Source organism: Penaeus japonicus, unplaced genomic scaffold, assembly GCF_977035675.1.
Source record: "Penaeus japonicus unplaced genomic scaffold, GWHDUDI00000001_assembly GWHDUDI00000021, whole genome shotgun sequence".
Taxonomy (NCBI): Eukaryota; Metazoa; Arthropoda; class Malacostraca; order Decapoda; family Penaeidae; genus Penaeus; species Penaeus japonicus.
The window spans coordinates 27,091,637-27,104,136 of record NW_028234423.1 but is presented as its reverse complement, the minus strand read 5'-3'; the positions used below and the strand labels follow the sequence as shown (position 1 = coordinate 27,104,136).

Genomic DNA, 12,500 nt, shown 5'->3' with positions numbered 1-12,500 from the left:
GTGCTAAAACAAAAGTTAAGTATGAGATTTTCATAATGTGTAATAATAAAGGATGAAGGTGGGAATTCTGTATTAAAACAGTTTAACCTTGCACCAAACAACTGACTTTCTTACTAAAAAATGACTCATTTTCAAGATATTTTTAAGCAAAAACATATGGTGAGTCATGACTATATGTACAGCATTTTTATGGCACTGAGGTGGCACTATTCAGCTAAAAAATATTGTCTTTTTCAGGAAAAATATCAATAATTTTGCACACAGGTAACACAACACATTGACAATTTTGAAGGGATGCATAAAAAAATACATATATACATATAATATTGCACCCACTTGACAGCAGTTTGCCACCCACAGGAAAGTACCACTATCACTGTACAACAACAAGTATTATGTATACAAATCAATAAACATATTCCTATAACAACAAAAAAATACAAAGATCAATAAAAAGAAGGCATAATCCAAGCAGAAAACCAAGCCACTGGGGGAAGCCCTACATCAACAAGTTCTGGCTCCTTCCCATCGGCCCCGGGGAGTTTGAGGGACGCACTCAGGCACTGCTGAATCACCAAACGTCCCGTCACTTCACTCATGATTAGATGTCGTTGCTCTCTGGAAGATAGAAAATGTTAAAGTCTTTATACTTAAATTAAGGATTGAAAAAAAAATCTTAACTTTTAAACCACTCACATGCACAACCCACTATAGTTTTTTCCTTTTTTTAATACAAAGTTGGTTCCATAAGCTCTTGGTCATAGAGGAGACAATTGGTCAGCCTACTTGACTTCACCTTTTTAAACCAATCTTTGAATTTTCTGGAAAAAAAAAAATTAAGCTTATTACTATTATCATTGCCAATATCATAATCATTGTAAATGTCATCAACATTATCATAATGTCAATAACAGTAATAATACAAATAAAAACAAAAACTTTCTCACTGTAAATTCAAGGACTTGAGTGAACAGTTGGGGTCAGGCAAGCTTGTTAATGACTCCTTGGTAACTAAGCCCTTGTGGAACCATTTATTTGTAAAATATAAATGAATAACGTGAAGAGAGTGGGGAATAGAGGAGAGAAAAAGAAAAAGGAAAAGAAAAAGAGAGGTGAGAGAGGCAAGAGAGGAGAGAAAAAATACAATGAAAAAGTGAGGAGAGAGAGAGAGAGAGAGAGAGAGAGAGAGAGAGAGAGAGAGAGAGAGAGAGAGAGAGAGAGAGAGGATTGGGGAAAGAGAGAAATTTTGAGAATGAGAGAGAGAGAGAGGTGAGAGAGAGATGGCAGAGAGAAAGAGAAAGGGAAAGGAAGAAAAGAGAAGAAAGAGCAAGAAAGCGGGAAAGAGAAAGAGGAAAGAGAAGAGAGAAAGGGATAAGAGAAAGAGGGAAAAAACGAGATAAGGAGAAAGAAAAAGAGAAAAGTATAAGAGAAAGAGGGGAGAGGGGGGGGAGAAGGGAGAGTGGAGGGAGAAGTGGGTGTGTGATGTGGGGTGATTGTTTATGTTTATGTATGAAAGAGAGAGAGTGTAAGTGAGTGAGTAAGTAAGTAAGTAAGTAAGTAAGTAAGTAAGTAAGTAAGTAAGTAAGTAAGTAAGTAAGTAAGTAAGTAAGTAAGTAAGTAAGTAACTAAGTAAATGAGTGAGTGAGTGAGTGAGTGAGTGAGTGAGAAAAGGCTGTGGTGAGAGATAGTGACCAGCCAGTATTATGACAGCAGTACATTGATTACAAGCATAATTAAACCAGCATAAAACCAGGGCATACTTTAAAAATATGTATTAACGTTAACTCCACCAACGTAACTCCAAAGACACATAGATCCATCAAACGACTGCCTTGGCCACGGCAGTTTGACCGGCATGGTCCTAGGAATTCCTTTGCTCTTCAAACACTCAATAAATAATAGTACTACGCTCATAAACCTAATAACCAACATACTGTTAATTGATTCACTGTATTAATTATATAATCACCAACCGTAATTACCCTTGAGTAAACCTTTAAATCTGTTGATTGAATTTGAACTTCCTTCTGTTTACAAACACAGTCGGGGGGGGGGGGGGCTTTCTGCATTCGAGTTGAGTGAATTAATTAGCATTGAGTAGTAGTGTTTTGAGTGTTTTCTTGATGTAATTTTCAATAGAAATGCACAACTTTATTATCATTGTGTTAGTTTTTTTCATAATGTTCGTGTGTTTGCCTTTCCTACGTTACAACCTGACGTGTATACATGTTTTTTTCAGAGCAGGGATAAGGGGGCAGCCATCCCCTAAATTAGTTATTAGACGAATATCTCAAATTCCTTGCATATTTTACCGCACGTTACTCGTGACAGTTAATATGTCCTTGAAGAGTAGGTCATCGGTGTCAGATTTATTGTGATTCGTGACGCAACATAAAAAAACACGATGTTATAAATGATAACAAGTAATATATATATAAAATATCCGAGGAAATGCTTGTATTCCTTAACTGCAGGGAGTGGTAACTCATGATAAAATTCGAGTGCAAATCAGTGAACTTTTTTCAGTTACCCCAATATTTCCATTTTTCACTTTGCTTTCTATCGATGAAAACTGTAAAATAATAGGGAAAACTATGAGAAATATGCTTCTTCGACCTTTGTGTGTTGATAGAGTTCAAATGGATTGTATTTGAATGATTGTGTGTATGTGTGTATACATACACACACACACACACACACACACACACACACCACATATATATATAATATATAAATATCATATATATCATATATGTTATATATATATATATATATATATATATGACCAGTAAAACAGGGTATCTACTCTCGCGTTTGTCTGTTTTAAGATGTCTGCCAAATTCATCCCAACCTATATAGGTGCTCTGGACGTAGGCACGTATTGCCCCGCGACCTTATAGCTATTTTGTTAGCAGAGGTCAAGACAAGCTGACTTCACGCAAATCCGTCTACAAAGACGGCAGTTCGACCTCGTCCGCCACCAGGGAAACTGTTTTCTCCATCAAGACATCCCCTTGAATCATTTATCTTCATTTATCTCGGACCAGGAAGAATTGACGTTGGATATGTCTTCAAACCAGCATGAACACATACTTGGGCCTTCTTTCCATGTTCTACCTTCTCTCTCAAGTGTGTTAAAGCTTTATTATTGCTATGTTTATCTCTTTATTGTGATTATTTTGTTCTTGTTTGGACTATGTTGTTGCTTTATTACTAGCGATCGTTAATCATATTATATTGCCGTCAGACTGGTACAGTGGTAGCACGTCGGCCTCACATCCCCGTTGTCAGCATTTTGTGCCCTGCTCAAGCTCGTGAGTTTCCACTGTCGCCTAGCGGTTACTGCTGTGGCTGGGCACCACCTTCGGTAAGGACCAAATTCAGGTCGAGTCAACACCTGTTGGCACACTCTCACGAGTCAGCATTCGCAGAAACAGCCCGGTGAAGAATCTGCTTCGCAAATCTGGTTTATCCTTATCATACTTAATTCATTCTCGTGTTTTTTCGTCTCACGCTCGCCTTGTGGCTAATTAGGTATCGGAAGAATAAAGTGTATAGTCTCATTCTCATTTAATCGAGAGTATTGACTATAGAGATTGACTTACTTTTTTTCACTTGCATCAGCATTAACGCATGTCTGCCGTAAAACATTCCCATACCATAGCAAAGGAAGCAGTAGGGTTGGCTTAGAAGTCGTTTTAGTGATTATAGCCGACAGAGTTTTCTCTCTGGTCGCATTTCTTCTTTTGAGGCGATATCTACTAATTGATTCGTTTCGTGATTAGTATTTCTTCTATTTTCCTTTTCTTAATCTGTTATCTATATGGATGCTTTTGCTATTACTCTTCCTTATCGTATTTTCAGTTTTAGTTATAGGGTGTGGGCGTTAGCTAGTAACAAACCATTGTGTCGTTAATTTTCCTATTTAGTTTGTGATCCTCTACGCGTGGGAATTCACGTTCTTCTCCCCGTAACGAGCATAGAGATGCATAACAGATGTTTATGGTTGCACTAAGATATAAGGCCGTCATATTTGCATTGTTCCCGATTCGGACCAGTTTTATTAATTGTATCATTGTTCATCATTATTTTTATTTTCCATATATTTCTCAAGAAATCGATCAAGAGATTGATTTTACTGTAGTAGCTGGTTATAACCAAATTTGTACCATTGTAATTCAATAAATTTGTTCTCATTCTTGAGAACCAGCTTATTCATATGATTTTTTTACACCATGGTGAATTTCACGAGTCTGTCACTTTGGGTTTTACGAGTCTTGTGTCATTAATTGTGTGTGTGTGTGTGTGTGTGTGTGTGTGTGTGTGTTGAGTGTGTGTGTGTGTGTGTGTGTGTGTGTGTGTGTGTGTTGAGTGTGTGTGTGTGTGTGTGTGTGTGTGTGTTGAGTGTGTGTGTGTATATGTGTGTGTATGTGTGTGTGTGTGTGTGTGTGTGTGTTGTGCACATAGATGATAATTGTGTTCGGCAAACTCATTTATATTTGGCGCTCTCGGTTGTAAATTTGGCTGAAGTGTTCGATATTCGTTCATTGTTTTTATTTTATCATTTCTTTGAACAAACTTCTCCATATGTATAGGAATACATATTTCTCAGTCTTTGTTATATCTATGAAAATTTCTGTAATATAGAAGTGTAGAATAGTTTCAGTATATTGGAAACTTATAAGTATAAAATCGTACGAAGTCTAAACGAAAGAAGATCGAACGCAAACAAAGAACCAGGGATTAGACACTGATAATGCTTATAAAAATGTATGAAGATTAATACAAAAATCTAGATAATCTATTGACAAAGTAAATATAGAGTAATGATAACGATTTCCTTCGATCAAAGAGAAAACTATTTAGAATGGTTTCCAAACAACATTACATGTGAAGAAACTAGTATAAAAGAAACACGAACACATATGATATGACTCATCATAAAAGAGCAATAATCATAAAATCCAAAGATTACCAGAGCAATACATCCATCATCCAGTATTCCTAATCTCTTCAAATGAATCATAAAAATCACAAAACTTTATGAATAGGGAGTGTCAGATCCCTGAGTCCGGGACACGTCTCCGTGAAGGTAACAAGTCTGTCCACATTTTCCTTAATTTTTCATATAGAATCAAAGTTTTTGAAATAATTAGTACATTTCTTCGGCACTTATTATAAGAAAGTGTTGTCATATATAGGTACCATAAGTATTTAAGGTATACTATCAGAAGAAAAGGCGAAAATAGGCGATGCATGTGGGTTTTGACAGCGGTGTGTATTGTTACGTCAGATTCATATATCTTTCATTATTTGTCTTTTACTTTAATAAGATGACTTGTGATATTGTGTGTGTGAAACAGGTTAGATTGTATCGTGAAAGAAATTCTGTTCGTTATGAGAAGCATGTTTTTTTAATCGAGTTGTAGAAACAGCTGTTTTAATTGGCTAGTTATTCTTAATGGGGCTGTTAGATCATCTTTTCATACTATTTAATAATAAGGGATTAGACCAAGCTCTTTGTATATGGTGGACCTTTTTTTTTTCTTTCTTTATTATAGGGCTTACTGGTGCAGAGGCTGTTACTGTCACTTGGGGAACTTGTTGATTATGCAGCCTGCAAAATCATGCAGAAAATACTTAAATCAACCACTCATGGTCGGGGGAACATTTTGGTATTATTGCAAAATGATACCTAACAATGTCAATGGGTTTTATGATGTGAACCTAGAAAAGAAAATTAACTTTTTTTGAGTTAGTACTCCTCCCCCCCCCCTCTTCCTCTAAGAGGCTTGTGGCTCGTGTGGGAAATTTTGGGATAGGGTGACACAAATGATTTAAAACTATATATCTCTTGTAAATGTAAATTAAAAATGTAAAAGGTGACATACTGTTTGCACAGTGATCATGGCTGCCTATGGGCTCAATGGCATTATAACGAAAATTCTAACAACCAAACTTTATGTATATTCAGGGATTCTATATGTTTTGCCCCAAATGTTTTTTTGTTTTTTTTCCCCAACAATTTATATATTGCTTTGAATCATATTTTGCTGTTAGATTCTTAAGGTAGTATGATTAAAAATGTTTAGATTCATTAGATATAACCTGAACAGAAGGAGTTAAATTTAATGCAGTATTTTTGGGGCAGTAAATCTGGAATTTGTATGAACTCTTTTGGGAGGAAAGCTCTGGACTCTATTCTGGCAGAGTAGAACTTAACTCACTTCATATTTGTCAATGAATTTTCTTAATCCTTTGATTGTGGTATTTTTAAATAAGTTTATACAGGCTTGTGTTGGTATTATCATATATTGCCTGGTAAATCTGTGTTTAGGCCTTGACAGCAAATCATGCCTTCCGCGGCCAATGGGTTAATGCATCATCCGTGTTTAACCTGTATTACCATTGTATATCCTGTAGTGGAACCAATATTACAAACACTCACACAAGTGTTCACGTTATGAGAACCGTCTCTGAACTGCTTCAGATATTTGATACTCTTGTGTCAAACCTACATTATCATTAGTGTATGTTTCTTGACCTGACATATACTCATAGTTGCAGACAAAACTGACTGAAGATGCCGAAGCGTCCAGAGTTTCAGTGGTCTGCCCCAGAGGGGGTCGAGTCTCCAAAACTCCACCTTTACAACTCCATCACAAGAAAGAAGGAGCTGTTTACACCTCAGAACCATGTAGTTACTTGGTACAGCTGTGGGCCAACAGTCTATGATGATTCTCACATGGGCCATGCCAGGTAAGTCTTCGTAGATCCTTAAGAATGGTTGATTTGTTTTATAAGTTTTGATTTTCGTTGTTTTGTTTTCCTGTTAATATCACTCAACTTATATCCCAAGACAAAGGCGAAACAGAATTTAAAGATGTATCTTATCTGCAGGTCGTACGTCAGTTTTGACATCCTGCGAAGGGTGATGCAGGATTACTTTGGTTACCCTGTCAAGTATGTTATGAACATCACTGATATTGATGACAAGATTATCAAGCGAGCTCGCACCAGATACCTTGTCAAGAAATATAAAGAGTGAGTACAGTACATATATTTTTTTCAGTTAGATTCTTGATAGATACATGCATGTAAATTTTTTCCTCTTCTTCTTCTTCTTCCCTTATATAACAAGTTTTGCTAATGTTCAAGCTTTACAAATTTTATTGATATTTGCCAAAAGAATAGGGTTAATTTTTTTCTAACTTTCAGGTCTCAAGTTTCAAAGGATAAGTTGGTTGAAGACATTTTTGCTGCCATGGAACACCACAATTCTATTATTGCAGCAACAACAGACCAAGATAAACTCAAAATGCTGGTTGAGGAAGTGCAGAAGGTGAGTGCTTTTTAAAGAAAAATTAATTTTCCATCACTTGTCTCCTATTTTTCATCTATTTTTTCTCCAGATTGGAAAACATGGGCAATAGCTTTATAGATTTTCACCACAGTTAAAATAGGAATTATATGTTTAACATTGTGAATTTTATTATATTGTTTCATTGTTACTGACAAAACATAATTCCTCAGATATTCTCACTAGTAGATTAAATCTGGTAATGTCTACATCATATATTAAAACCCCTTCTCCTTTCTTCTAGGTGAAAACTGCTGCAGATGCATTGCAGAGTGTTTCTAATACAGGGAATGCCGAAGAAATTAGCAAGCACCAGGATCAGCTTATGGCCAGTGCTGAGAGTGTACTAGGCGAATGGCTGGACAAGGAGAAGGGGAAAGACGTCACGGAAAACTCCATTTTTGCAGACTTACCACGGCATTTCGAAAATGAGTTCAACAAGGACATGGATGCTCTCAATGTATGTATAGATTTTGTATTGCTAGTTGCAAGGGTTTCAATTGTGTTTTCTTGCTCAATTGTAATTTTTCCCCCATATCAAAATGAGAGTCAGAATGGCACTAGAATAGAAAGTATATTGAATGAAAATATATATTGATGTATGATGTATATTTGATTTATTATTTGATTTATTATGCTTTTTTCAGTCTTATTCATGTGTTTTGTTTGTTTCCATTTTTCTGTGATGACCATTTTGATATTGACTTACAGGTACTCCCAGCTGATATTGTAACAAGGGTGTCTGAGTACGTGCCTCAGATTGTTGACTATGTGAAAAAGATTATCGACAATGGCTTTGCTTATGAGTCATGCGGATCTGTGTACTTTGACGTCGGGAAGTTTGATGCTGAGCCCAACCACTATTATGCTAAGGTAAAGAATAACTTTTGACACTGTATGTTTACCAGGTGAAATCTCTGCCAGTAGCATAATATTTTCCAAGTATCTTTACAAATGGGTATATTTCATACACACCATATTTACATCAAGGTTTTCCTCTTATTAATCCCAGTTAGTTCCTGAGGCTTATGGCAACCAAGAGGCTTTGGAGGAAGGCGAGGGAGCCCTCTCGACCTCTGCTGCCCAGGAGAAGAGGAGCCCCAATGACTTCGCACTGTGGAAAGCCTCCAAGCCCGGAGAGCCAGCGTGGCCCTCTCCATGGGGTCCAGGCCGACCAGGGTGGCACATTGAGTGCTCTTGCATGGCCTCAGATGTCATCGGAGAGTCTCTTGACATCCACACAGGTAGGGCAAAGCACAGAAGAATGTGCATTTGTACATGTCAGTTTTAAGGTGGTTGGCCCATGTGTGAATTTTTATTTCTTATGTCAGGTATACTTGCTAATGTTTCATAGAATTATTATGATTTTCATAATGAATTATTTGCTTATTACATATAATATCAGTATTTTGTTGTATATTGTCAGGAAAAATTGTAGTTCTTTGTTGTGTATTGTGTGTTATAAGTATTAATGGAAGTCATAGGAATAAAATGTAATATAATGATATTGTATTTGTAATTAGTTTTGACTCTGATGTTATAGTAAACATTATTAACATAATTTTAGTTAATAATTTGGGTATGAATTACCTTGAAAAGAGAAAAAGAAGTTAAGCATTGTATCTGTGCCTGTATATTATAAGTTTTTGATATGAATATCTAGATTTTTTTTTTTTGGCTTATTTATATTTATATGCATATTTATGTGTATGTATATGTGTGGTTATGTATATGTATTATATATTTTGTATCAAATTAATATCCTGTATGGTTTTCAGGGGGTGTTGATCTGAAGTTCCCTCACCATGACAATGAATTGGCACAGGCAGAGGCATACTACAACAATGATCATTGGGTATGTGTGTGTGTATGATTTCGTTATCATTTATTTTGTTGGTGATATGTTTGTTCATGATAATTTTCTCCTCCTTTTCCTCTTTTCCTCTTTCATTTATTACAATATTGTCTCCCCCAGGTGCGGTACTTCTTGCACACAGGCCACCTGCACATTGATGGCTGCAAGATGAGCAAGAGCCTCAAGAACTTCATAACCATCAAGAAGGCCCTGGAGGAGACTTCAGCCGCCCACCTGCGCGTGGCCTTCCTCCTGCATTCTTGGAAGGATACGCTGGACTATAGCTCGTAGGTGGTCTTTTGTATGTGTATGATATTGTGATTGATGGTGATTATGGTGATTGTGACTGTGTGATTGTGTGTGTTTAATTATGTGTGCTTGAATTACCCCGGGGTTAAGATCAAGCAGAGCCAAAACGTCATTATCAGGTTAATGGTCTCCAGTAATGGTTTCCACATCTAGTCATGCTCCAAGAAAGACCTATTATGCCCACATACAACCATGTAAGACCTCACAAATCTGACCTGCTTTTAGGAACACCATGGAGGGAGCCAAACAGTTCTACAAGATGGTCAGTGAATTCAACCTAAACGTTCAGGATCTGCTTCGACGTGCAGGCAACACCTGCACACACTGGACCAGTACAGAGGTTCCAGTTGAGGCGGCTTACAATAACACAAGGTTTGTTGTGTTTATTATGGTTGCTGTCATCTTTTCTGTTTTCAAAAGGGTTTGTTTATATTTGGATATATTTATGTAAATGAATTTTTAAGTATTTGGTTTGAATTTGCTTCAGTCTTGACTAACTTTAGGATTTTGTTCTCCGCAGAGTTAATGTTCATAAGGCTCTGTGTGATAACATTGACACCAGAACAGCACTAGACCATATGAGGGACCTTATTACAGAAGCCAACAAATACATGAATAATAACCAGCAGGTGAGATTACAAAGCAAACAACTTTTTCTGTTCTGATACATTACTTTTGATTTTATGAAAGCTTTGTGAGAACCAATTGAATTTCAACTTGATCTCTTCCAAATACATATATTGCCATCTGTAATGCAGTGCATCCTTTTCCACAGGTTAACTCCCAATTGCTGGTCAATGTCAACAGCTATGTTCTGAAAATGATGAACATGTTTGGTGTTAGCATTGGTGATCAGAGTGGAGGCAGTGACCAGGTGAGTGGAAAAGATTTAAGTTTGGTATTGATGGCCTGGAAAGAGTTGCTAGTTGTACCCTTTACACAGGTTTATCTGGAATAGGAAATTGGCTTTTGTGATTGCATATTAATAGAGAGCCTGAATTATGTGTATAAATAAGGTTGTTAATGATTGCTTCTGTGCATTTATATACACATTGCTATCATGTTATTTATATGCTGTTGTGAATTATGGTAATGAAAATTATTAAGTTCATGTGTACTGAATAATCATGTTTTCCTAGAGCACGGAGAGCCTTCTTGCGGTAGCAGAAGTGGTGGGAGATGTACGAGAGAAGCTCCGCCAGTGGTCTAGAGGAAAGGATGTAGATGCCAAAGACTTACAGGGGAAGCTCCTCAGCCTCTGCGACAGCATTCGTGATGATATGTTACCTCCACTTGGGGTTAGATTGGAAGACAGAGATGGAGGTAAGGTGCTTCTCATTAATCCCTCTGCAATGGGCATTTTAGTGGTGTTGGACAATCCCTGGATGAAATTATAAGCTATTTATTCCCTCAGTTATGATTACCTATTATTCCAAATGCTAATTAGTATCACTTTGCTAATATATCATTTATATTTCCTACCAAGTCTAGAAAATAATAGAAAGCACACACATCTTAGGATGCCCAGATCAGGCTGAACATCTTATGGTGTGGCACGTTGCTGTAGGGTTCAGGAAATATTAGAGGTCCTGAATGCATTGATCTGCATAAAGCAATTCTCAAAGAGTTTGAATGGAGGGAGTTTATGAAGTGCAGCTGCACTGACCATTCTGCAAACTTTCAAGATTTCTCTCATTCACAGGTGCTCCAAGCATCAAGCTTGTCGATGCAGCAGAGCTCATGCAAGAGATCAAGTTGAAGAAACAGCAAGAAGCGGCCAAGAAAGAGGAGAAGGAGAGAAAGAAGGCAGAGCAGGCAGCGAAACAAGCCGCCAAGGACAAGGAGGTGCCCAAAGACCCGAAGGACATGTTCCGCACCCCGGAGTATTCGCAGTGGGATGAGAACGGCCTACCGACGCACGACAAGGACGGCAAAGAGATTACCAAAAGCCAGTCAAAGAAACTTGTGAAGCTCATGGAAGCCCAGAAGAAGAAGTTTGAGAAGTGGCAAGCGCAGCAGGCGTAGCGTGATTATTGCAAGATTTCTTTTTTGTACACAATTCAGTGGAATATGATTAATAAAAGAAATGTTCTCTCTGAAAATTATATGTTTGTCATTCTCTTTACTCATTATTTTTTGTGTCCAGGATCTGTGGATAATGGGTTGGGGATAAATTAGATTTTTTTGTCAAGAGTTGATTTGCAGTTGATTTATAGCAGGCGGAATAATTTTTTTTATTCTCCAGGTACAGAAAAACATACATCTTATTACCAGCCATATCTATTAACCCATCCACGACGGGGGAATTCTAGCCTTGAATGTCCCAATGCCGGGGCGTTCGAATTATTAGGCCTAAATCAATTGAATGGCTGGCACAATACTGTGCCGCCCGGCCACTGGGCTTTTGAATGCGCGATACAGTACTGTACCACCCGTCCAGAGAGGGTTAAAAGATATGATTAGTATTACTGCTCTTTTTGCCTGTATTTAATACTATTACCTCATTCCAACACAGATACAAAAGTACAGACAAGCAAATATTATAGATATATATAGAAAATTGAGAGGTTATTGATACTTATGAACTTCTTACAAGTGAGGGTAATTTTGTATTTCTTGTTCTAAAGCCAGTCTGTTTTTGCAAAATAAAACCATCAGCTGGAATAGTTATTATCAATGATATGGATTAAAAGTATTTTTGTACCTATTTGTGTATTTCTTTGTATGTGCATAACCAAGTGCGTGCGTGTGTGTGTGTGTGCGTGCATGCATGCACATACGCTTGCATATGTGAAGTATGGTTTGTGCTTTTGATATAAGTATGTGAGTGCTTTGGACATTTTCTTACTTTAGTGTGTGTATAAATATTTAATATTTGATACATGCTGTTGAAATTGCAATGATTTTATCCAGTCATTTCCAAGCCTCCAGCATTTTGAACTGTTGCAAATGTACATTCAAGAAATATTTGGGTGC

The 12,500-nt window shown here is 37.1% G+C and overlaps 2 protein-coding genes across 4 annotated transcripts in view; one reads left to right on the top strand and one right to left on the bottom strand.

Annotated features, from left to right (window-relative positions):
- LOC122265737 (D-aminoacyl-tRNA deacylase 2) overlaps window positions 1–2,057 on the bottom strand; it is a 2,747-nt gene extending 690 nt beyond the window's left edge. The window contains exons 1-2 of one of the 3 annotated variants that reach the window (XM_043035148.2): window positions 1,995–2,057; window positions 504–618 (exon numbers count right to left, since the gene is read on the bottom strand). In XM_043035148.2, the coding sequence (XP_042891082.1) occupies window positions 504–599 (96 nt within the window). In that variant the 5' untranslated portion in view covers window positions 600–618; window positions 1,995–2,057. Of the gene's footprint in view, window positions 1–503; window positions 619–1,973 lie in introns of all 3 variants that reach the window. The other 2 variants (XM_043035147.2, XM_043035149.2) reach the window with 2 other exon arrangements.
- Window positions 2,058–4,982: 2,925 nt separating this feature from the next.
- Window positions 4,983–11,626, top strand: CysRS (cysteine--tRNA ligase, cytoplasmic). The gene is made up of 14 exons (XM_043035153.2): window positions 4,983–5,092; window positions 6,562–6,759; window positions 6,901–7,044; window positions 7,219–7,342; window positions 7,605–7,820; window positions 8,072–8,233; window positions 8,373–8,604; window positions 9,139–9,215; window positions 9,336–9,502; window positions 9,750–9,896; window positions 10,045–10,153; window positions 10,300–10,398; window positions 10,664–10,847; window positions 11,227–11,626. The coding sequence occupies exons 2-14, from the start codon at window positions 6,584–6,586 to the stop codon at window positions 11,547–11,549; spliced, it is 2,160 nt and encodes a 719-aa protein (XP_042891087.2). The 5' UTR covers window positions 4,983–5,092; window positions 6,562–6,583; the 3' UTR covers window positions 11,550–11,626.
- The last annotated feature ends 874 nt before the right edge of the window (window positions 11,627–12,500 follow it).